General features: G+C 40.7%; 1 protein-coding gene across 9 annotated transcripts; it reads left to right on the top strand.

The window, feature by feature from the left end:
* The first annotated feature begins 1,890 nt into the window (after window positions 1-1,890).
* Window positions 1,891-15,061, top strand: LOC124217222 (protein IWS1 homolog). 9 transcript variants are annotated; one of them, XM_069133752.1, is made up of 16 exons: window positions 1,891-2,029; window positions 2,636-2,791; window positions 2,995-3,207; window positions 3,619-4,251; window positions 4,361-4,505; window positions 4,594-4,757; window positions 4,835-5,165; window positions 5,275-5,424; window positions 5,588-5,734; window positions 5,820-5,963; window positions 6,042-6,370; window positions 6,559-6,653; window positions 6,753-6,879; window positions 6,950-7,111; window positions 7,449-7,524; window positions 14,738-15,061. In XM_069133752.1, the coding sequence occupies exons 1-15, from the start codon at window positions 1,987-1,989 to the stop codon at window positions 7,463-7,465; spliced, it is 2,856 nt and encodes a 951-aa protein (XP_068989853.1). In that variant the 5' UTR covers window positions 1,891-1,986; the 3' UTR covers window positions 7,466-7,524; window positions 14,738-15,061. The 9 variants fall into 9 exon arrangements, with proteins under 9 accessions (XP_068989853.1, XP_068989814.1, XP_068989832.1 ...); XM_069133713.1 differs by having other exon boundaries at window positions 3,415-4,251; window positions 4,597-4,757; XM_069133731.1 differs by having other exon boundaries at window positions 3,415-4,251; window positions 6,063-6,370.
* The last annotated feature ends 8,537 nt before the right edge of the window (window positions 15,062-23,598 follow it).

The following is a 23,598-nucleotide window of genomic DNA, read 5'->3' as shown; positions in this document are numbered from 1 at the left end:
CCCCGAAATTTAATACGTATTTTATTTAGCGATAGACTGTGTTATACAAGCCTTTATCTGTATATATATATATATATATATATGTATACCTATACCTATACACAAACGTGCCGCTAACATATATACACCAATTACATTCTAAGTGTTCTAACAGAATAACAAATTGCGCGAGATAATTATTTGCGCAATTCTAAGACTCGGAGGAACGTCACGTAAAAATTTACAACGCAAAACCTATCGCAAGTCTGAGAAAGATTGCAGCTATCTTTACACGCTGCACTGAGTTTAGTGTTTCGGTACTCTGCTAAATATTATATCTCAACAACTATGGCCACAACGTAACCCAACGAACGAAACAGTTGTTACATTGCAAGTATGATCAACTGCACACGATTGTTACTGGCAATTAATGCCTTTTTCACTTATTCGATCAACAACAAAGATATTTGAATGGATGTTTTGCAAATTAGTCATATTTACACTGTACTTCTATACATACAGTTGTGCAAATACGATGTATAATAATATCGCAATTATGATATAGCAAATACCCGATATTTCTGCGATGTACTCGTAATTATTTTCGTTGGAATTGAGAACGTAATGTTAATTACAGACATGTTTTTTCTAAGGGACGAATCGACAGCTGCAATGATAGGTAACTTCTAGCTTTAACGTCTCGTCAACGCCAAAATTTTACTTCCGCTGAATATTAGATCCGACCAAAACTTCGCAAATTCTAGACTTGAATCTGAGATCCTGATTTAAATACCTTGCACGGTATTCGTGTTCAGACAACGCGCGCTGAGTTGGTAAGTGGTACAGCTAGCTACTCAGGACGGTTGATAATAAAATTACACGCCCCGCATTGAAAAGGACCCACGTGACATCCGTCGGAAGAAAACGGTCAAGGTACCAATTTTTACGCAATTCAATATGCTTGTAGTTTTATCGAAGTGGAGATGTCCCTGCGAAGTACTTGGAAAAATTACAGTGAAAAATGACGGAGTCAAAACAGGTGTTAAAGGAGTTCAAAATCACGTTCGGGCAACTATGGATTCAAAAATTATAAACCCACCATGTGGATTAATTATTTTGCGAATTATGAGGCGAATCGTTGAACTGGTCTTAGAAATTTGATTCTTTTCAAATCCGTCTGGTGTTTTGCATACAGATGTAATTGTATGATCCTGAAAGTTAAAAAAAATACATTTACTACAAAAACACCGGTTCCAGAATTTCTAATGTGCAGCAAAACGCAGTTTTACTACCTGATACGAAAATCGGACATGTAACAAAAATAGCAAAATTTTCAAGAGATCATCACTCGTACAAATCAATGTGGTTTCATTTCAATAGCATAATTTTCGCACAGGCGCTGCTTGTACGTGCAGAATATCGAACCGAACTTATAATAATCTATTCAACAAGACCGGTTCAGTGTAGCCATGATTCATAGAGCGCTCAAACTACAAGCTTACGATCCCAGTCCCTCAAAATTTACATGATGTAAATTATTGTCCACTTCAGAGTAGAGAATTTATGAATTCATTGAAATTGAATTATTTTATTCCGAACGTTCGATTAATCCAGTGAGACGCGCAACCAGTTTCGAGATCTTAAAATAGTCGCATGGCCTCCACTTTTGCGAATTTCTTCGACGCGGGTTTTCTCTTCGATAAATCCACGGGGATTTCGAAACGTGCAAGAATTCATCATTCGATTATCTTTCTCGGAGCTATTTCGCCTGGGCGACCTCTCTTGGCGCTCGTCGGTTTTTCTAAACGCGTTTCACGTTGCGCCTGGCGAACGGGTCGACGGCAATCCAACGTACACCCTAAAATATTCACCTTCTCCTTTCACCCCTAGGCTTAAGTTTATGCTTCCACCTAGCGGCTGACTCGCGAGATGTTGTCGACAGGCGATCCTTGATCGGCTGCTAGTAGCTGGTAAGGTGTAAGCTAGTTCTGAGCCGAGGAAGATGTCATGGAGCCAAAGCTCAAAGAGGATGAAGGGATCGAGGCCAGAGGCACGTAATTATTTGAAATAAATCCCGACTACACGACATGCATGAAATACTAACGAAGAGTCAGTCAAAGCCAAACTACAAGCAGAAGAGTGTTATTCGGCGGCATTACTTGCTACGTGCAAAAAGGAAACTGGCTATTCTCGATTCAGTCACGGCAGAGCTGCGGCTTCTCATTGGTTCTTGCCAATCATCCTTGTCGTATGATTGGCCGGTAACCAAGCCAGCTCTGACTGCTCGAATAAGAGAATACATCTCATCTGTCAAATAGCGTCTCGAATCTTGAATAATTTCGGGGTTGAAGAACACATAACGTGCAAACCAATCGAGGCAAAATTTAGTGTCTGATTGTATGGAGATTAATGATGTTTGGATTACTTTGAGCGATAGAATGGGTGAGAAAACGTACAGGGAAGTTTGATGCCGATGCACAGGTTCAGGTTATGTCTCTCGCTTCCACGGTTCATTCAACCTGTGGTGGAAATTTGAACTGTTTTTCAATAAATATATTGTTTTTTTGCGGGGTCATTTTTAACTGTAATTTACTGTGACTGGATTTAATATTCAACTTATCGATTACTACATGTTTGATCGTTTGTCTCCCTTCAGAGAAAATCCAGGAGCGAAAGAAGATGAATGGGAAGATGGATGAGGTATATGATTTGTTAGAAATGTTGAGGGGTATCGAAGGATGCAAGGACATAAACGCCTTTCTTCTTTCGATGAGCAGTGCCATAGATATCTGCTTGGCAATGAAGCAGTCTGGTTGGTTTGCATTTCAAGTTCCATTTAAGATTAGATTCTTACATCTTTTGTTTAGCATTCATGCTTTCTTTGCAATTCTCTTTTCCTTGTCTGCTAAAAAATGTTTCGCCAAATTATTTGAATGCATTGAACAATTCAATTAATCGGATTGAAATTTGTTGAATCATCTGTTGAATGAATTTCTATGTTTCTTTCAACTATAGGTTGCTTGCCGCTGTTGATCAAACTCATAAATGCACGCGGTCATGATACAGAAGCTAAAGAAATAACGTCCCAAGTATTTCACAACATAATACAAGCCACAGCTGACAGAAGTACAGAGCAGCCAGAAACTAGGATCTACAATCTTTTGGAACAATTGAAAGATTATTGTCAAATGCTTAGATCAATCCCTGAGACTGAGCATTCCCCACCTGGTAAGCAGCATCCTGCTAATATCATTCCTGGCAACTCAGGGCAGTAAAAAAAAAAAACTGCTGAAGATTAAAACTTGCAACCGTCTTTGTAGATTAATTGCTTTCAAGACTCTGTTATGGTTGTATTTTAAGAGACCTTAAACGTTACTCTATACTATATTATTCGATTTTCATTGCTTCAACAAATGGATATGCTTGGTTTTACAGAAGATGTAAACGACCAGCCAGTCGATTACAGTCAAAAATATTCGGAACCAAACCCTGTAGTCCAGAATAAAATCCCCTGCAATTCAAATAATCAACCCATCGATTACAGCATGAAATACTATGAAAACAATTCATTAAATCAAGATGATGTGTCCAACGATGGTAAAGTCCAAGGCACAGTTGATTATGGTAAACGATTTTCAGAGCCGACATGTACCCTACACCAGAACAGTCCACAAAATGATGAACAGGTTCAGCCGATAAAATACTCGACAAGGTATTCAGAAAAAAACTCTATGCTACAGCCGAGTGATGTCGCCGATGAGACTGAAACTATAAGAATACCGAAAAAAGAAAATTCAGACTCAAGCTCAAAGCCGGATGTCTTTGGCGTTTATGCAGAAACGGATTTAGACCAACCGACCGACTACAGTTTGCGATATGCAGAGGATGATACAGATGAAGAGGAGAAACAGAATTCAGGATACTTTGCTGAAAATGAGCAAGCTTTTGTACCAGAAGATACGATAAAGACTTACTGCACAGAAGGAACCCCTTACGAAACACCTTTCAACTTCTCGACTGCGACATCGATGTCAGACTTGCGTGTTGATGATTCAAAGGACACGGATGTTTCCAAGAAAAACCCAATGAAAATCGTCGAAAACAATTCAAAGGACAACGAATCTACCTTCGAACCCAGTCCAGAAGAATCAAACGGTCAAATCGTCGCTAATAATGAATCCGAAAGTCGAAAAAACGTTTCTGAACGCAGCTCTGACCAAGTATCTCCAGAAAAGTCTGATAAATATTGTGAAGAAGTTGTGGATAAAGAAGGTTTGCCTTTAAAGACTGGTTTGACTAATTTTTTGCTCGACTGATCTCAAAAAATGTTTTATTATTAGTCCCGTGCATGCTTGCGCTTGATGTGAGCTTTAAATTACAGGAAAGATGGTTACATTTGGGGGAGAGGATCATTACGCCGAAGAAACGCCTCTCATGTTTTCTCGGACCAGTTCTCTTGGTTCTCTGGGTGGGTTTGAACAGCATTCTATCCACGACGATCGCAGCTCGGTTGTCAGCGATTTTAGGTAGTCAAAAGTTATGCCATAAAATTAATTCTTTTCTATTCAGCCAAAGAACGTATATTATATATATATGAATTAATTTTAATCCAAGTAGCTGGCGCACGAGCGGAATTGTTTCTCCTAGTGAGTTACCTGATTCGCCGACACAAACGGTACCACCGAGCCCTCGTCACAACAAATCCCAACCTGAATTCACCAACAGGTCTCAAGACGAAACTTCTAAATTACCTGCGCATCGTTTGTGTGAGCATAAAGGTAAAATCTATTTTCAAATTATTTTTGTTAACAGAGCATATATGGCATCAGGCTTCTGAAAAGAAAACTCATTTCAGCGAATGGCAGATCGAACGCGACAAAGCGTAGCGTTTTTGAAGACGATATTGCAGCGTTTAAGGAGGAGTCTACTCCAATAGATTTCTCAGCTGCAACAAGTCTCAGTTCGCTGACAATTGACGACGAGCCTAAAATCGCTAATGATTCGAAGTTCAAAGAGAATAGGGAAAAATTGGGAGAAGCAATTCCAGAAGAAAGGGAAGAAACCTCACCTACACGGCTTGAACATCAAGACACAATAAAGATCGCAGAGATCGACGAAGTCAGTGAAGGAGAGGATGACGAAGGAATGCTGGATGCCTGCATAAACATCGGGATGCAAAGCATAATGTGAGTTTCATGATTTTCTTATATGTTTATTATTCTACTTATGAATTTTTCTGTTTTCTTATTGTGAATCAGTTTGCAAAATTGTATCGTTTTCATATTATGCACGTAGAAACCGTAAAGACGAGCAAAAACCGTCGGTAAATAGCGACGAGATAGCAGATATAGTTGAGACCGTGGACACAGATCAAGAAACAGATGGGGATGAAGATGACGATATGCTGGCTGCATGTATCAGCATAGGAATGCATTCCACATTCCGGTACACTTTTATTGATTAAACGGTAGATCTTGCCTTTTTGTCTTCCTTTTTTACTTTAAAATGAATCGTCAGTACTTTTTTCGCTAAAAAATGAAGTTCCATACCTTCTTTCAGAAAATATTGTAATTTCTCTATAATCTTCCAACTATCGCTCACTCTTCAGGAATCGCAAAGAAGACCAAAAAGGCTCCGAATCCTCGGACATTGCAAGTGTAGCTGAAGTGGTTGATGTGGGGGAAATCAGCGATGAACATGACGACGACGAAGGCATGCTGGCTGCCTGTATTAATATTGGAATACAAAGAGCGATGTAAGTGCCTGTTTTCACCAATCAATTAGGGCTAAATACAAAATCATTCAATTCATGTCCACTGCATGATAATCTTTCTTTCCAGTAATCGACAAGAGGACCCCAAAACAATATTAAAGCCTGAGATCGCAAACTCCGTGGAGGCTGAAGATTCTCTCAAAATCAGCGACGTAGATAGTGATGGTGAAGAAATGTTGGCCGCTTGCATAAACGTTGGGATACAAAGCATGTGAGTAACTATTTTTACTGAACAGAGTATCTCGAATTAATTTAACTGCATTTGAGGAACAATAACATTAATTCTCAGACACAAACAATCTCTAAGAAGAAGCAGTATGACGAAGCCTCCCATTCAACCGGTCAGCAATCTGACGAGGTATCAGACAAGTTCTGCACTGAATCATTTGGACGGTGGCTTAACAACGTTTCCTGGTAACCACAGACAGACGTTGAAGTGTCTTAAAGGTAGACCTGATGACACAGCGATTCCAGACAGCATTCATATATACTGCACAGAAGATACTCCTGCCAACATATCTCCGGCTGGTTCGCATTCTAATCTTTCGGTATTGTCTATGCTGAGCTCGCCCGGAATCGTAGAAAAGAGCTGCGAGCCCAGGATCATGGAGAGTAACGGTGCGTAATGTTTTGAGAAAGGAAACTTTAAATTTGGTAACTGAGCTACTTCAAAACGTGTTTTATTCCATCAATGGATGTGAATCGAAGTAAATGGTCTTATTTTTCAACTTTTACATTCTTTCGATTTTGCTGTTCCATTTACATCATTCAACTAATACCAAAAAATGTTGAAATATTGATTACAGCTGGGCGCTCGGATATTTTGGCTATCGACAGTCTGACGCTTTCCGAAGAGGACGACGTTATCGTAGCTAAGCTAATAGAGTCGGGAATGCGTAAGGTATGGACTACGAACAACAATACAAACTCGTTTCCTCGATAGAAATTGAATAGTGCCGTAGACGATGAACTTCTACTATTTTATTGCGATTGGTTTTAGGTGCAGCTCAACGGCAATCCAGCCTGTGGAATCACGCTCCCTGTTTCCAGTAAAAGTGACCAAGAAAGACCGTGCCGAACTCCATCAACTTCTCCAGCCGAACCTGTTTTTATTAAACCTAAAAAAGGTGGTTTGCCCGATTGAGGAGAAATGGTAGATTGCATAGAATTTAGAACAATATTAACATCGAATATAAGATTCGCCAAATTCGAATGATACAGGGCCTCTCAGATCCCAGTCTCCGGAAGATGAGCGAAGATATGAAGCCACGACTTTCGCAACGCTTGACGTAGAAAGCCGAAACTGCAAGAGTCTAGATATTACGCCTGTTTCAACCGAATTGAAATGTTCTAAACACGGTGAGTTCACTAGAAAAATAGAAGAACAAAACCAAGCTCTTTGTCCACAATCAAATTCCACTATGAATAACAACTTTATTGTGTTCTGTGCGGTTAAGAAAAATTTTGCCTATTATTTTTATAATCTGTGATTAGTGTGGCGAATAATTCGAAAGTTTCTAAGTCATCTTCGGTTTTGCATCGATTAAAGATAATTCCCGCAATGTTTCTTTCACAGAATATATGTTACAATATGTTTATGTTTTCTTTGGTTTTATGAATCATTTCTTGAAAGCCATAAGTTACAGTACGCCGTAGACCCGTGAATAATTTCAATCGGATTTCGCTTACGTTTCAGATTTCGATACGGAATAGAAAAAATGCTGCGACGCTATTTGGCGCTTGAGACGAGAATCTGGATGAAAACAACATATTGTTACAAAGGGTGAAATCACCCCTTTTGCCCCCTCTTTAATGATCTAGTAGTCGGCATAGATAAAAGACGTTTATAAACCTCTTATGTCTTTAAAAAGAATAAGGTTGCTGCGCCAACCGATATTATTGTAAAAACAGTCTTGTTTCAGACTTTAAACAAGAAACACGTATATTGCATTAAAAGCATTTATCACGATATTTTTGTTCACGCCTTTGATTTGACAATAAGTAAACTCGCGGATCCATATTTTATTAACGTAACGCCTAAACCGTTACAATTGGTGTCAGAAGCGGGATCTTGAGTTCTTATTAATCAAGTTGATTCAGTGCGTGAAATAGTGAAATAAACTATGAGTAGCGGTCGTTTAACACGCTCTCGTCGTCGGGAAAGTGGCGGTGAAGAACATTCTATCACCGAAAATCCGCAGCTTCCCGAGTCTATTTGTGCACCTTCAGTGGACTCTTTACCTGTCCCTACGATGGTCTCAGTTTCACAAATCGACCTACTAAAAATTATGAGCCAACAACAAGAAGCCGCCGAACGTTATCAACGGCAGCTTCTGGATTCGGCAAGACAACAACAACAACAACTTGTCCAGTTGCTTCAAGAGCAACGAGAACAGCGAGAAAGGGAGCTTACCACTCAGTTGGAGCAGCGGAGGCTAGACAGAGAAGCTCAAGAGCGCTCCGAGACTAGTCTACACGAATTGCTCCGGACAACTGTGGCGGCTCTTCAGTCCGTTCATCAGATGAGCGGCACTGAGGGACCAGCTGTTACACCGCAGGGTTCCAGAGTTGTTACTCCGCTTCCCTCTCCTGTTCCCTCTCCTGTTCCAGTTCCTACTGTTCAGGAGGTCCAACATCCAGGTCGAACCCAGGATGTTCCTGAATCAAGGTCTGTGCCTTTTATTAGGAGAGTAGATGAATCTCCAATTAGTAGAATGAGAGTAAATAATGAGGCTGGTTTTTCCGAGTCTTTGACTCAAGTTCGGCCTCAATGTTCTCATTTTAATCAATTAAATAATTCGAGATTTCCTGAGGTTGTTTCTCAGATTAATGAGAAACCTCTTTATCCTTTAAAACCGCCAATTTTTGACGGAAAAATTCCATGGGCGGATTATGAACGCCAGTTTAATACAATTGCTAAACATAATCAGTGGGACTCCGCCATGAGGGCCCACAGTCTTGCCTCCTGTCTTCGAACACCGGCTTTGAATGTTTTAACGGCGTTGTCTGAGGAAGAAATCTCTGATTATGAAAAACTTAGTTCTGCATTAAAGTTGAGGTATGGAAATGACCACTTAACGAAACTGTACACGGCACAGTTACAGACAAGAAGACAAGGACGAGACGAAGACCTCGCGTCTCTTAGTCAGGACATTGAACGGCTTTCTCGTATAGCTTTGCCGGATCACGAGCCGTCTCGTAACTTATTAGCAACGCAAGCTTTTTTGAATGCGATTAATGATCCGGAAATTAAAATGGCCGTTGGAACGTCGGGCCTCACTTCTCTGCGGGAGGCAACCGCCAAAGCCCTCGAGGTGGAGGCAATGAGAAAGCAATATTTTGGGTTAAGCAAACTTCGTCGGATTGAGGTGTCTGAAAACACCTCAGGAAGACAGAGTGTTGAATACTCGGAGGAGCCAAAACCTCAAAATTATAAAAATAGAAATAACGGTAACAATTTTAAATCAAGAAATCGAGGTTCTTTTCAAAACCGTCGAAACGAGCGTATAAATAAAAACGTGGTCGTGACAAGTCAAACTAGCTTGACTTGTATATTTTGTAAAAAAACAGGCCACGACGCCAATCATTGTTTTCTAATTAAAAAAATTAGTGGAAAACCGATGCAAGGCTCGAATCCAAATTCTTATAATTGGCGTAAGAAAAATATAGAAAAAGGGGAAGCAGATCCTCAATCGAGTTCTTCAACAGGAACTCACTCAAAAAACTAGTTTCAGATGATTTGTCAGGGCGAAAATCATCGCAGATTGTTAATAGTGAAAGCCCTCTTAGAGAACAGTTTTTAATTAGAAGTCTACGACAGTCTGGTCTTTACGCGCGCGGTACTGTGAATGGCGTCGATTGTCTGTGGGTAATAGACACGGGCGCGGAGGTAACCGTAGTTCGATCGGATCTCTTTAAATCCGATGACCGAATTGTTCCCTCTTTTTCTCTGCGAACAGCCACTGGAGAGACGACCCCGGTTTTGAGACAGGCTACTGTCCAAATTAACCTTTTTGGGTGTATCGACTCTCCACATAAGGTTTTTATAGCAGATATAGAGGATGAAGGTATTTTGGGAATAGACTTTCTTACAGCTCATAACTGTGTTATCTCGACTAAGAGAAATTCACTAGCTTCAAACAATCGCGAAATAACTCTTTGTACAAATAGGAATGGAATTTATTGGACTCCTCCTAGAATTCGAGAAATAGAACTGTCGGAAGGTGATTTGCAACAACATTTTCCTCTTCATTTACGGAGCCTTGTTGAGAAATCTTCGATTTCGTTAAATTCAGCTCAGGAAGAATCGTTTAAATCTCTTTTGCTAGAATTTAAAGATTCTTTTGCCAAAGATAGTGGTGATAAGGGCCGATGTACTTCTGTCAAGCACAAGATCGACGTCGGAGAGAGTTCACCAATTAAACAAGCTCCTCGAAGACTCGCTCTCAACGCCCGAGAAGAGGTGAAGAAGCTTGTGGAAGACATGTTAGCGAACGATGTGATTGAGCCATCGTCTAGTCCCTGGGCTTCACCAATCGTCCTTGTTAACAAAAAGGACGGATCCAAACGATTTTGTATCGATTACAGGAAGCTGAACGATATAACGAAGAAAGATTCTTACCCTCTACCCAGAATCGACGAGACCCTCGACCTGATAGCTGGTGCAACTTGGTTCAGCACCATAGATCTTCAGAGCGGATATTGGCAGGTCGAAATGGATCCTCTAGATAAAGAAAAAACAGCTTTTGTTACGGGTTTAGGAGGATTATGGCAGTTCAAGGTTATGCCGTTTGGTTTGAGTAATGCCCCGGCTACCTTTGAACGAATGATGGAGGCTGTTCTCCATGGGCTCACGGGCAAAATATGCCTCGTTTATTTAGACGATATAATCGTTTTTGGCAAGAACTTTGAAGAAGAAGTTCAAAATCTCAGACAAGTTTTCGCTAGGCTGAAGCAAGCTGGTCTGAAAATGAGCCCGAAAAAATGTCATCTGTTCCAGAAAGAAGTAGGCTTCCTCGGACATATCGTTTCAGCACAAGGTGTGAAGACCGACCCATCCAAAATAGAGAAGGTTTCTTCTTGGCCGACACCTAAGAATAAAGAACAAGTTCAAAGCTTTTTAGGCCTTTGTACGTATTACAGAAGATTTGTAAAAGGTTTCGCTAGTATAGCTAAACCTCTCCATCATTTGACCGGAATCAAGATTCCTTTTGACTGGACCCCGGAATGCGAAGAGGCTTTCAAGAAATTAAAAGGAAATCTTATTTCTTCGCCGATTTTAGCTTATCCAGAGGTCGAAATTCCTTTTATTTTAGATACGGATGCATCTCTTTCAGGAATAGGCGGGGTTCTGTCACAAATTCAGGGAGGTCAAGAGAGAGTGATAAGCTATTTCAGCAGAGTTTTGAGTAAAACCGAGAGGAATTATTGTGTCACTCGTAGAGAGCTTTTAGCTGTTGTTAAGACCGTAGTACATTTTCACCATTATTTGTACGGCAGGAGATTTTTGATACGTACAGATCATGCTTCTCTCAGGTGGCTACTTTCGTTTAAATCTCCCGAAGGTCAGGTAGCTAGATGGTTAGAAAGGCTCGGTCAGTACGATTTTGATATTCGTCATCGAGCAGGAATTCATCATGGAAACGCCGATGCTCTCTCTCGAAGACCCTGCGAGGAAATGCCAGAGTGTAAACAGTGTGCACGATTAGAGAAAAATCGTGACCCCTCTCTTATAATACGGAAGATTTCTTTCGAAAATAACCAGGAGGAATGGAGAAAATCGCAACAAGAGGACGACACTTTGAATCAAGTGAAGTCTTGGAAAGAAGCAGAAACTCGCCCAGACTGGCAGGATATATCTTTAGCCGAGCCAGATTTGAAAATTTATTGGGCTCAATGGGACTCTATCCTTTTAATTGATGGAATTTTATACCGAAAATGGGAATCTGCAGACTTGAAAGAAATCAGGTGGCAACTTTTGGTTCCCAGGACACGAGTTCCGGAGATTCTTGCTCTTTATCATGATTCTCCTGCAGGTGGACATTTCGCTTCAAATAAAACTCTGGGCAGAATTCGCAACTTCTACTTTTGGCCTCGTTGCCGGATGGACGTTGAAGATTGGTGTCGAAGATGTCGAGTCTGCACGGCAAAGAAAGGACCTCGAGCGAAGGGACAAAGCTCTCTTCAAATTTACAACGTGGGAGCTCCATTTGAAAGAATAGCAATGGATATTCTTGGACCTCTCCCGATAACCCATTCTGGAAATAAATATGCTTTGGTTATTGCTGATTATTTTACTAAGTGGCCTGAAGTGGTTCCCCTCGCTGATCAAGAAGCCTCTACTGTAGCACAGGCATTCGTTAAAGAATTTATTTGTAGACACGGAGTTCCTCTAGAACTTCATACTGATCAAGGCCGAAATTTTGAGTCAACCTTAATGAAAGAGGTTACTCAGATTTTAGGGGTTAGGAAAACTCGTACAACTCCTTTGCATCCGCAATCTGATGGCATGATAGAGCGTCTGAATCGAACTTTGCTACAATATTTGTCGTCCTTCGTAGAGCAGAATCAGAGAGACTGGGACTCCTGGATCCCTTTCTTCCTCTTATCTTACAGATCTGCGATTCATGAGACGACGAAACAGACGCCAGCCCTCATGCTTACTGGAAGAAATCTTCGACTTCCGTCAGATTTAGAGAAAGGCCCTGTTCCTGTGCAAAGACAGCATCAAACAGATTATGCCTTTTCATTACAACAACGTTTAGAAGAAATTCATCACTTTGCTAGGAATAGAATTTCTATGGCTTCAGATAAATTAAAAACTCGCTATGATATTCGAGCCAGAGATTTAAAATTTAATCCTGGAGATTCTGTCTGGCTCTTTCAACCTCGAAGACAGAAAGGACGATGTCCAAAGCTACAAAGAAATTGGGAAGGCCCTTACTTAGTGGTTAACCGGATAAATGATGTTGTTTATAGAATCCGAAGATCTCCTCATTCGCGTCAGAAAGTGGTTCACTTGGATCGTCTTGCTCCATTTGAAGAAGATCAACCTGGAACAATCTCTCCAAAACCAGGAACATCCTTCGAGGTTAGATCTTCAAACGAACACCCTTGACGACTGTGATCGATTTGGCCTTCTTTACAGTCGGTCATCGATTGGGAGAAGAATTTACCTTTCGGAATTCATTTGAGTAAAACTCGACCGCTTACGATTATTATTGAAGGAAATATCGGATGCGGAAAAACAACTTTCACCAAGAGGTTTTTAGCAGATCGCCAGGTCTGTACACTTTTAGAACCTCTTGAAGAATATCGAAATGTAGCCGGAATTAATCTTTTAGATTTGATGTACCAGAACCCAGATCGTTATTGCTATTATTTTCAACATTTCGCTCAAATGGTTATGTTAGATAGACATCTGCAGACGACTTCATTGCCTGTAAAGGTGATGGAAAGATCGATATTCAGTAGCAATTGTTTTGTAGAAGCTCGTCGAAGATTAGGTAATTTCCGCGACTTCGAATCTCATTTATTGACAAAAAATTTTGATCTTCTCATTCGCTCGTCTGAGCTCAGAGTAGATTTAATTGTTTATTTGCGAGTTTCCCCAGAAACTTCTTTTGCTCGAGTTAATTCCCGTTCTCGTGAGGAAGAATCGAGTATTTCTTTAGAGTTACTCAGAACTATCCATGAGGTTCATGAAGATTGGCTAGTAAAACAAACCTTTTCTTCTTTATCAGCTCCTGTTTTGGTTATTAATGCGGAAGCTACGGCCGATCAAGTTTTTAAAGATTTTTGTACTTCCTTAACATGCGGATAGTATATAGTTAACTTGTACTTGCTTTATTAAGGGTTTTGTTTCCTTCTAGAAATTTCTTCTTCAGAATCGACTTTTGTGTCGGATAGGCTTTCTTTTATTAATGTGAAAAGAGCCACGATTATTTTTCGAGGTCGATGAGCGATTGCTTGATTTTCACATTTTACTAACCTTAAGTGTCAGTTTTTGTGAGCACTTTTTCAGGTTATTTGACACAGCCCTTTCCTTCCAATCTTCCCCGATTCCTGACGATGACTGGTGGTTTTATTTTGAAGAAGGACGCAGAAATAATTCAGATAAGATCGTTTCTTTTCTTTTGAATACGTATTCAATTTACTTTATTCAAGTATTCTCCCAAATTCACTTAGTGAATTTGAATTGTTATACCATCACTCACATTTGTCCTTCCAAAACTCTAGGGTGAACTATTCCTAAAGAAGTCACCCCACGATTTCCTTATTTTATATGAAGAGAAGTCTGTTTTCGTCTTATTTGGACCTGGAATTGTCGGTTCCCGTTTCGGTGTTTTCATCCGAACCTGTTTCGGAGGGATCCTTCATGAAGAAAATCGAATTTCTTCCCGACGTCAATCTGGGCCGTTGCGGAAAACTTTGTATTCATGAAGCCACATAACACTTAATAACACTAACCTTTATAAAACATGGCACATAAATTTTTGAGATTATTTAACGCTCAACTATCTGCTCAAGGTTTTCTGTGGTTTACCTTGAGACTGTGGGCAAATGCCAGATAGTAAAAAAGGGAGTTTTTAAATTTTTAGAGCCACAGCTCCAACTCACCTTTGAGCACTGACTACTGGATCACCTTTATAATTGTTTTAACTTTCCCGAGTCGGGACGACTCTTTTCCTCGGGGGGGAGTAGTGTTACAAAGGGTGAAATCACCCCTTTTGCCCCCTCTTTAATGATCTAGTAGTCGGCATAGATAAAAGACGTTTATAAACCTCTTATGTCTTTAAAAAGAATAAGGTTGCTGCGCCAACCGATATTATTGTAAAAACAGTCTTGTTTCAGACTTTAAACAAGAAACACGTATATTGCATTAAAAGCATTTATCACGATATTTTTGTTCACGCCTTTGATTTGACAATAAGTAAACTCGCGGATCCATATTTTATTAACGTAACGCCTAAACCGTTACAATATATTATATTCAACTGACGAAGATATTTGTCAACCAGTTTAATACAACATCTAGACAGTACGAGTTTCCAGTATTTCCTGAATTCTTCCGCAATTCACTAACGTTTTGGAATGGCCGCCCAACTATCTCATTACTTGTTTCTATTAATATCATGTCGTATTTTATTTCGTGAAACACCTGTATTCTGTACCTATTCCTATTTCTTTCATTGGCGTACTTCATGTTAAACACGTATTTTTTGTGCAATCAATAAGCGATTTGCTTTCACTTTATTTGTAGCTCCTGTATATAAAGAATTACATTGTGTGATTAAATTTCATAAATGATACCGATGGTTGTAATTGAATTTATAAACCTTGTAAGTCCTATCCGTACTTATGGGAAACTAGGTATGTGAGTGTTACGTGTCGGTAACAGTTAATATGGCAACCATCATAGCGTCATCCAACACTTGACGTAATAAACGTCAGATTGCGCGAGATTAAACGCCCTGATTTTGACGGTCGATCTGAAGTGACGACCGCAGGCTCTTCAATTTTCTTGGTATTTTCTTGCGGTAACCCCTTTGCATTTTTGGCGAAAATTTTCGCGATTTTGGAAAGTGCAGGAATAAATTCTTTCTGGCACTATTCCGACGTAATTTTGCGGGAGAAATCGATTGGGCGCAGTCCCAATACGCTGCGATCAACGCATCAAAAGTTAGAGCCGAAAAACGAGAACCTGAGTTTTCGACATTTTTCAGCAGGTGCTTTTTCCTTCGTAACTTCTCTCCAGTTGATCCCACGCTCTTTTTGCTGTGTTTTCTGAGTTCCTGGTGGTCCACTTAGTAAGGTGAGGGTCATTAGAATCGAATCTGAGACCAAGAATTTTTTGGTCGAAAAATGAAAAAAAAGTAAGGCTAACCCCTTTGCATTTTTGGCAAAAATTTTCGCGATTTTGAAAAGTGCAGGAACAAATTCTTCCTGGCACTATTCCGACGTAATTTTGCGAGAAAAATCGATTGGGCGCAGTCCCAATACGCTGCGATCGACGCATCGAAAGTTACAGCCAAAAAACGAAAACCTGAATTTTCGACATTTTTCAGCAGGTGCTTTTTTCCTCGTATCTTCTCTCCCGTTGATCCCACGCTCCTTTTGCTGCGTTTTCTGTGTTCCTCGGGGTCCAATTGGTCGGGAAAGAGTCATACGAATCAATTCTGAGACGAAAAATTTTTTGGTCACAAAAAAGGAAGGTTAACCCCTTTGTATTTTTGGCGAAAATTTTCGCGATTTTCAAAAGTGCTGGAATAATCTAATTGTGGCACTATTCCGACGTAATTTTGCGAGAGAAATCGATTGGGCGCAGTTCCAATACGCTGCGATCGACGCATCGAAAGTTACAGCCAAAAAACGAAAACCTGAATTTTCGACATTTTTCAGCAGGTGCTTTTTTCCTCGTATCTTCTCTCCCGTTGATCCCACGCTCCTTTTGCTGCGTTTTCTGTGTTCCTTGGTGTTCAATTGGTCAGGAAAGAGTCATACGAATCAATTCTGAAACGAAAAATTTTTTGGTCAAAAAAAAAGGAAGGTTAACCCCTTTGTATTTTTAGCGAAAATTTTCGCGATTTTCAAAAGTGCTGGAATAATCTAATTGTGGCACTATTCCGACGTAATTTTGCGAGAGAAATCGATCGGGCGCAGTCCCAATACGCTGCGATCGACGCGTCGAAAGTTACAGCCAAAAAACGAAACCTGAATTTTCGACATTTTTCAGCAGGTGCTTTTTTCCTCGTATCTTCTCTCCCGTTGATCCCACGCTCCTTTTGCTGCGTTTTCTGAGTTCCTCGGGGTCCAATTGGTCGGGAAAGAGTCATACGAATCAATTCTGAGACGAGAAATTTTTTGGTCAAAAAAAAAGGAAGGTTAACCCCTTTGTATTTTTGGCGAAAATTTTCGCGATTTTCAAAAGTGCTGGAATAATCTAATTGTGGCACTATTCCGACGTAATTTTGCGAGAGAAATCGATTGGGCGCAGTTCCAATACGCTGCGATCGACGCATCGAAAGTTACAGCCAAAAAACGAAAACCAGAATTTTCGACATTTTTCAGCAGGTGCTTTTTTCCTCGTATCTTCTCTCCCGTTGATCCCACGCTCCTTTTGCTGCGTTTTCTGTGTTCCTCGGGGTCCAATTGGTCGGGAAAGAGTCATACGAATCAATTCTGAGACGAAAAATTTTTTGGTCAAAAAAAAAGGAAGGTTAACCCCTTTGTATTTTTGGCGAAAATTTTCGCGATTTTCAAAAGTGCTGGAATAATCTAATTGTGGCACTATTCCGACGTAATTTTGCGAGAGAAATCGATTGGGCGCAGTTCCAATACGCTGCGATCGACGCATCGAAAGTTACAGCCAAAAAACGAAAACCTGAATTTTCGACATTTTTCAGCAGGTGCTTTTTTCCTCGTATCTTCTCTCCCGTTGATCCCACGCTCCTTTTGCTGCGTTTTCTGTGTTCCTTGGGGTTCAATTGGTCGGGAAAGAGTCATACGAATCAATTCTGAGACGAAAAATTTTTTGGTCAAAAAAAAAGGAAGGTTAACCCCTTTGCATTTTTGGCGAAAATTTTCGCGATTTTCAAAAGTGCTAGAATAAATTAATTGTGGCACTAGTCCGACGTAATTTTGCGAGAGAAATCGATCGGGCGCAGTCCCAATACGCTGCGATCGACGCATCGAAAGTTACAGCCAAAAAACGAAAACCTGAATTTTCGACATTTTTCAGCAGGTGCTTTTTTCCTCGTATCTTCTCTCCCGTTGATCCCACGCTCCTTTTGCTGCGTTTTCTGTGTTCCTCGGGGTCCAATTGGTCGGGAAAGAGTCATACGAATCAATTCTGAGACGAAAAATTTTTTGGTCAAAAAAAAAGGATGGTTAACCCCTTTGTATTTTTGGCGAAAATATTCGCGATTTTCAAAAGTGCTGGAATAATCTAATTGTGGCACTATTCCGACGTAATTTTGCGAGAGAAATCGATTGGGCGCAGTTCCAATACGCTGCGATCGACGCATCGAAAGTTACAGCCAAAAAACGAAAACCTGAATTTTCGACATTTTTCAGCAGGTGCTTTTTTCCTCGTATCTTCTCTCCCGTTGATCCCACGCTCCTTTTGCTGCGTTTTCTGTGTTCCTCGGGGTCCAATTGGTCGGGAAAGAGTCATACGAATCAATTCTGAGACGAAAAATTTTTTGGTCAAAAAAAAAGGATGGTTAACCCCTTTGTATTTTTGGCGAAAATATTCGCGATTTTCAAAAGTGCTGGAATAATCTAATTGTGGCACTATTCCGACGTAATTTTGCGAGAGAAATCGATTGGGCGCAGTTCCAATACGCTGCGATCGACGCATCGAAAGTTACAGCCAAAAAACGAAAACCAGAATTTTCGACATTTTTCAGCAGGTGCTTTTTTCCTCGTATCTTCTCTCCCGTTGATCCCACGCTCCTTTTGCTGCGTTTTCTGTGTTCCTTGGGGTTCAATTGGTCGGGAAAGAGTCATACGAATCAATTCTGAGACGAAAAATTTTTTGGTCAAAAAAAAAGGAAGGTTAACCCCTTTGTATTTTTGGCGAAAATTTTCGCGATTTTCAAAAGTGCTGGAATAATCTAATTGTGGCACTATTCCGACGTAATTTTGCGAGAGAAATCGATTGGGCGCAGTTCCAATACGCTGCGATCGACGCATCGAAAGTTACAGCCAAAAAACGAAAACCTGAATTTTCGACATTTTTCAGCAGGTGCTTTTTTCCTCGTATCTTCTCTCCCGTTGATCCCACGCTCCTTTTGCTGCGTTTTCTGAGTTCCTTAGGGTCCAATTGGTCGGGAAAGAGTCATACGAATCAATTCTGAGACGAAAAATTTTTTGGTCAAAAAAAAAGGAAGGTTAACCCCTTTGTATTTTTGGCGAAAATTTTCGCGATGTTCAAAAGTGCTGGAATAAATTTATTGTGGCACTATTCCGACGTAATTTTGCGAGAGAAATCGATCGGGCGCAGTCCCAATACGCTGCGATCGACGCATCGAAAGTTACAGCCAAAAAACGAAAACCAGAATTTTCGACATTTTTCAGCAGGTGCTTTTTTCCTCGTATCTTCTCTCCCGTTGATCCCACGCTCCTTTTGCTGCGTTTTCTGTGTTCCTCGGGGTCCAATTGGTCGGGAAAGAGTCATACGAATCAATTCTGAGACGAAAAATTTTTTGGTCAAAAAAAAAGAAAGGTTAACCCCTTTGTATTTTTGGCGAAAATTTTCGCGATTTTCAAAAGTGCTGGAATAATCTAATTGTGGCACTATTCCGACGTAATTTTGCGAGAGAAATCGATTGGGCGCAGTTCCAATACGCTGCGATCGACGCATCGAAAGTTACAGCCAAAAAACGAAAACCTGAATTTTCGACATTTTTCAGCAGGTGCTTTTTTCCTCGTATCTTCTCTCCCGTTGATCCCACGCTCCTTTTGCTGCGTTTTCTGTGTTCCTTGGGGTTCAATTGGTCGGGAAAGAGTCATACGAATCAATTCTGAGACGAAAAATTTTTTGGTCAAAAAAAAAGGAAGGTTAACCCCTTTGCATTTTTGGCGAAAATTTTCGCGATTTTCAAAAGTGCTAGAATAAATTAATTGTGGCACTAGTCCGACGTAATTTTGCGAGAGAAATCGATCGGGCGCAGTCCCAATACGCTGCGATCGACGCATCGAAAGTTACAGCCAAAAAACGAAAACCTGAATTTTCGACATTTTTCAGCAGGTGCTTTTTTCCTCGTATCTTCTCTCCCGTTGATCCCACGCTCCTTTTGCTGCGTTTTCTGTGTTCCTCGGGGTCCAATTGGTCGGGAAAGAGTCATACGAATCAATTCTGAGACGAAAAATTTTTTGGTCAAAAAAAAAGGATGGTTAACCCCTTTGTATTTTTGGCGAAAATATTCGCGATTTTCAAAAGTGCTGGAATAATCTAATTGTGGCACTATTCCGACGTAATTTTGCGAGAGAAATCGATTGGGCGCAGTTCCAATACGCTGCGATCGACGCATCGAAAGTTACAGCCAAAAAACGAAAACCAGAATTTTCGACATTTTTCAGCAGGTGCTTTTTTCCTCGTATCTTCTCTCCCGTTGATCCCACGCTCCTTTTGCTGCGTTTTCTGTGTTCCTTGGGGTTCAATTGGTCGGGAAAGAGTCATACGAATCAATTCTGAGACGAAAAATTTTTTGGTCAAAAAAAAAGGAAGGTTAACCCCTTTGTATTTTTGGCGAAAATTTTCGCGATTTTCAAAAGTGCTGGAATAATCTAATTGTGGCACTATTCCGACGTAATTTTGCGAGAGAAATCGATTGGGCGCAGTTCCAATACGCTGCGATCGACGCATCGAAAGTTACAGCCAAAAAACGAAAACCTGAATTTTCGACATTTTTCAGCAGGTGCTTTTTTCCTCGTATCTTCTCTCCCGTTGATCCCACGCTCCTTTTGCTGCGTTTTCTGAGTTCCTTAGGGTCCAATTGGTCGGGAAAGAGTCATACGAATCAATTCTGAGACGAAAAATTTTTTGGTCAAAAAAAAAGGAAGGTTAACCCCTTTGTATTTTTGGCGAAAATTTTCGCGATGTTCAAAAGTGCTGGAATAAATTTATTGTGGCACTATTCCGACGTAATTTTGCGAGAGAAATCGATCGGGCGCAGTCCCAATACGCTGCGATCGACGCATCGAAAGTTACAGCCAAAAAACGAAAACCAGAATTTTCGACATTTTTCAGCAGGTGCTTTTTTCCTCGTATCTTCTCTCCCGTTGATCCCACGCTCCTTTTGCTGCGTTTTCTGTGTTCCTCGGGGTCCAATTGGTCGGGAAAGAGTCATACGAATCAATTCTGAGACGAAAAATTTTTTGGTCAAAAAAAAAGGAAGGTTAACCCCTTTGTATTTTTGGCGAAAATTTTCGCGATTTTCAAAAGTGCTGGAATAATCTAATTGTGGCACTATTCCGACGTAATTTTGCGAGAGAAATCGATTGGGCGCAGTTCCAATACGCTGCGATCGACGCATCGAAAGTTACAGCCAAAAAACGAAAACCTGAATTTTCGACATTTTTCAGCAGGTGCTTTTTTCCTCGTATCTTCTCTCCCGTTGATCCCACGCTCCTTTTGCTGCGTTTTCTGAGTTCCTTGGGGTCCAATTGGTCGGGAAAGCGTCATACGAATCAATTCTGAGACGAAAAATTTTTTGGTCAAAAAAAAAGGAAGGTTAACCCCTTTGCATTTTTGGCGAAAATTTTCGCGATTTTCAAAAGTGCTAGAATAAATTAATTGTGGCACTAGTCTGACGTAATTTTGCGAGAGAAATCGATCGGGCGCAGTCCCAATACGCTGCGATCGACGCATCGAAAGTTACAGCCAAAAAACGAAAACCTGAATTTTCGACATTTTTCAGCAGGTGCTTTTTTCCTCGTATCTTCTCTCCCGTTGATCCCACGCTCCTTTTGCTGCGTTTTCTGAGTTCCTTGGGGTCCAATTGGTCGGGAAAGCGTCATACGAATCAATTCTGAGACGAAAAATTTTTTGGTCAAAAAAAAAGGAAGGTTAACCCCTTTGTATTTTTGGCGAAAATTTTCGCGATTTTCAAAAGTGCTGGAATAATCTAATTGTGGCACTATTCCGACGTAATTTTGCGAGAGAAATCGATTGGGCGCAGTTCCAATACGCTGCGATCGACGCATCGAAAGTTACAGCCAAAAAACGAAAACCCGAATTTTCGACATTTTTCAGCAGGTGCTTTTTTCCTCGTATCTTCTCTCCCGTTGATCCCACGCTCCTTTTGCTGCGTTTTCTGAGTTCCTTAGGGTCCAATTGGTCGGGAAAGAGTCATACGAATCAATTCTGAGACGAAAAATTTTTTGGTCAAAAAAAAAGGAAGGTTAACCCCTTTGTATTTTTGGCGAAAATTTTCGCGATTTTCAAAAGTGCTGGAATAAATTAATTGTGGCACTATTCCGACGTAATTTTGCGAGAGAAATCGATCGGGCGCAGTCCCAATACGCTGCGATCGACGCATCGAAAGTTACAGCCCAAAAACGAAAACCTGAATTTTCGACATTTTTCAGCAGGTGCTTTTTTCCTCGTATCTTCTCTCCCGTTGATCCCACGCTCCTTTTGCTGCGTTTTCTGTGTTCCTCGGGGTCCAAATGGTCGGGAAAGAGTCATACGAATCAATTCTGAGACGAAAAATTTTTTGGTCAAAAAAAAAGGAAGGTTAACCCCTTTGTATTTTTGGCGAAAATTTTCGCGATTTTCAAAAGTGCTGGAATAAATTAATTGTGGCACTATTCTGACGTAATTTTGCGAGAGAAATCGATCGGGCGCAGTCCCAATACGCTGCGATCGACGCATCGAAAGTTACAGCCAAAAAACGAAAACCTGAATTTTCGACATTTTTCAGCAGGTGCTTTTTTCCTCGTATCTTCTCTCCCGTTGATCCCACGCTCCTTTTGCTGCGTTTTCTGAGTTCCTTGGGGTCCAATTGGTCGGGAAAGCGTCATACGAATCAATTCTGAGACGAAAAATTTTTTGGTCAAAAAAAAAGGAAGGTTAACCCCTTTGTATTTTTGGCGAAAATTTTCGCGATTTTCAAAAGTGCTGGAATAAATTAATTGTGGCACTACTCCGACGTAATTTTGCGAGAGAAATCGATCGGGCGCAGTCCCAATACGCTGCGATCGACGCGTCGAAAGTTACAGCCAAAAAACGAAAACCTGAATTTTCGACATTTTTCAGCAGGTGCTTTTTTCCTCGTATCTTCTTTCCCGTTGATCCCACGCTCCTTTTGCTGCGTTTTCTGAGTTCCTCGGGGTCCAATTGGTCGGGAAAGAGTCATACGAATCAATTCTGAGACGAAAAATTTTTTGGTCAAAAAAAAAGGAAGGTTAACCCCTTTGTATTTTTGGCGAAAATTTTCGCGATTTTCAAAAGTGCTGGAATAATCTAATTGTGGCACTATTCCGACGTAATTTTGCGAGAGAAATCGATTGGGCGCAGTTCCAATACGCTGCGATCGACGCATCGAAAGTTACAGCCAAAAAACGAAAACCAGAATTTTCGACATTTTTCAGCAGGTGCTTTTTTCCTCGTATCTTCTCTCCCGTTGATCCCACGCTCCTTTTGCTGCGTTTTCTGTGTTCCTCGGGGTCCAATTGGTCGGGAAAGAGTCATACGAATCAATTCTGAGACGAAAAATTTTTTGGTCAAAAAAAAAGGAAGGTTAACCCCTTTGTATTTTTGGCGAAAATTTTCGCGATTTTCAGAAGTGCTGGAATAATCTAATTGTGGCACTATTCCGACGTAATTTTGCGAGAGAAATCGATTGGGCGCAGTTCCAATACGCTGCGATCGACGCATCGAAAGTTACAGCCAAAAAACGAAAACCTGAATTTTCGACATTTTTCAGCAGGTGCTTTTTTCCTCGTATTTTCTCTCCCGTTGATCCCACGCTCCTTTTGCTGCGTTTTCTGTGTTCCTTGGGGTTCAATTGGTCGGGAAAGAGTCATACGAATCAATTCTGGGACGAAAAATTTTTTGGTCAAAAAAAAAGGAAGGTTAACCCCTTTGCATTTTTGGCGAAAATTTTCGCGATTTTCAAAAGTGCTGGAATAAATTAATTGTGGCACTATTCCGACGTAATTTTGCGAGAGAAATCGATCGGGCGCAGTCCCAATACGCTGCGATCGACGCATCGAAAGTTACAGCCAAAAAACGAAAACCTGAATTTTCGACATTTTTCAGCAGGTGCTTTTTTCCTCGTATCTTCTCTCCCGTTGATCCCACGCTCCTTTTGCTGCGTTTTCTGTGTTCCTTGGGG

This window comes from Neodiprion pinetum, chromosome 1 (genome assembly GCF_021155775.2).
Source record: "Neodiprion pinetum isolate iyNeoPine1 chromosome 1, iyNeoPine1.2, whole genome shotgun sequence".
Taxonomy (NCBI): domain Eukaryota; kingdom Metazoa; phylum Arthropoda; class Insecta; order Hymenoptera; family Diprionidae; genus Neodiprion; species Neodiprion pinetum.
This window is presented reverse-complemented; position numbering and strand designations above follow the sequence as displayed.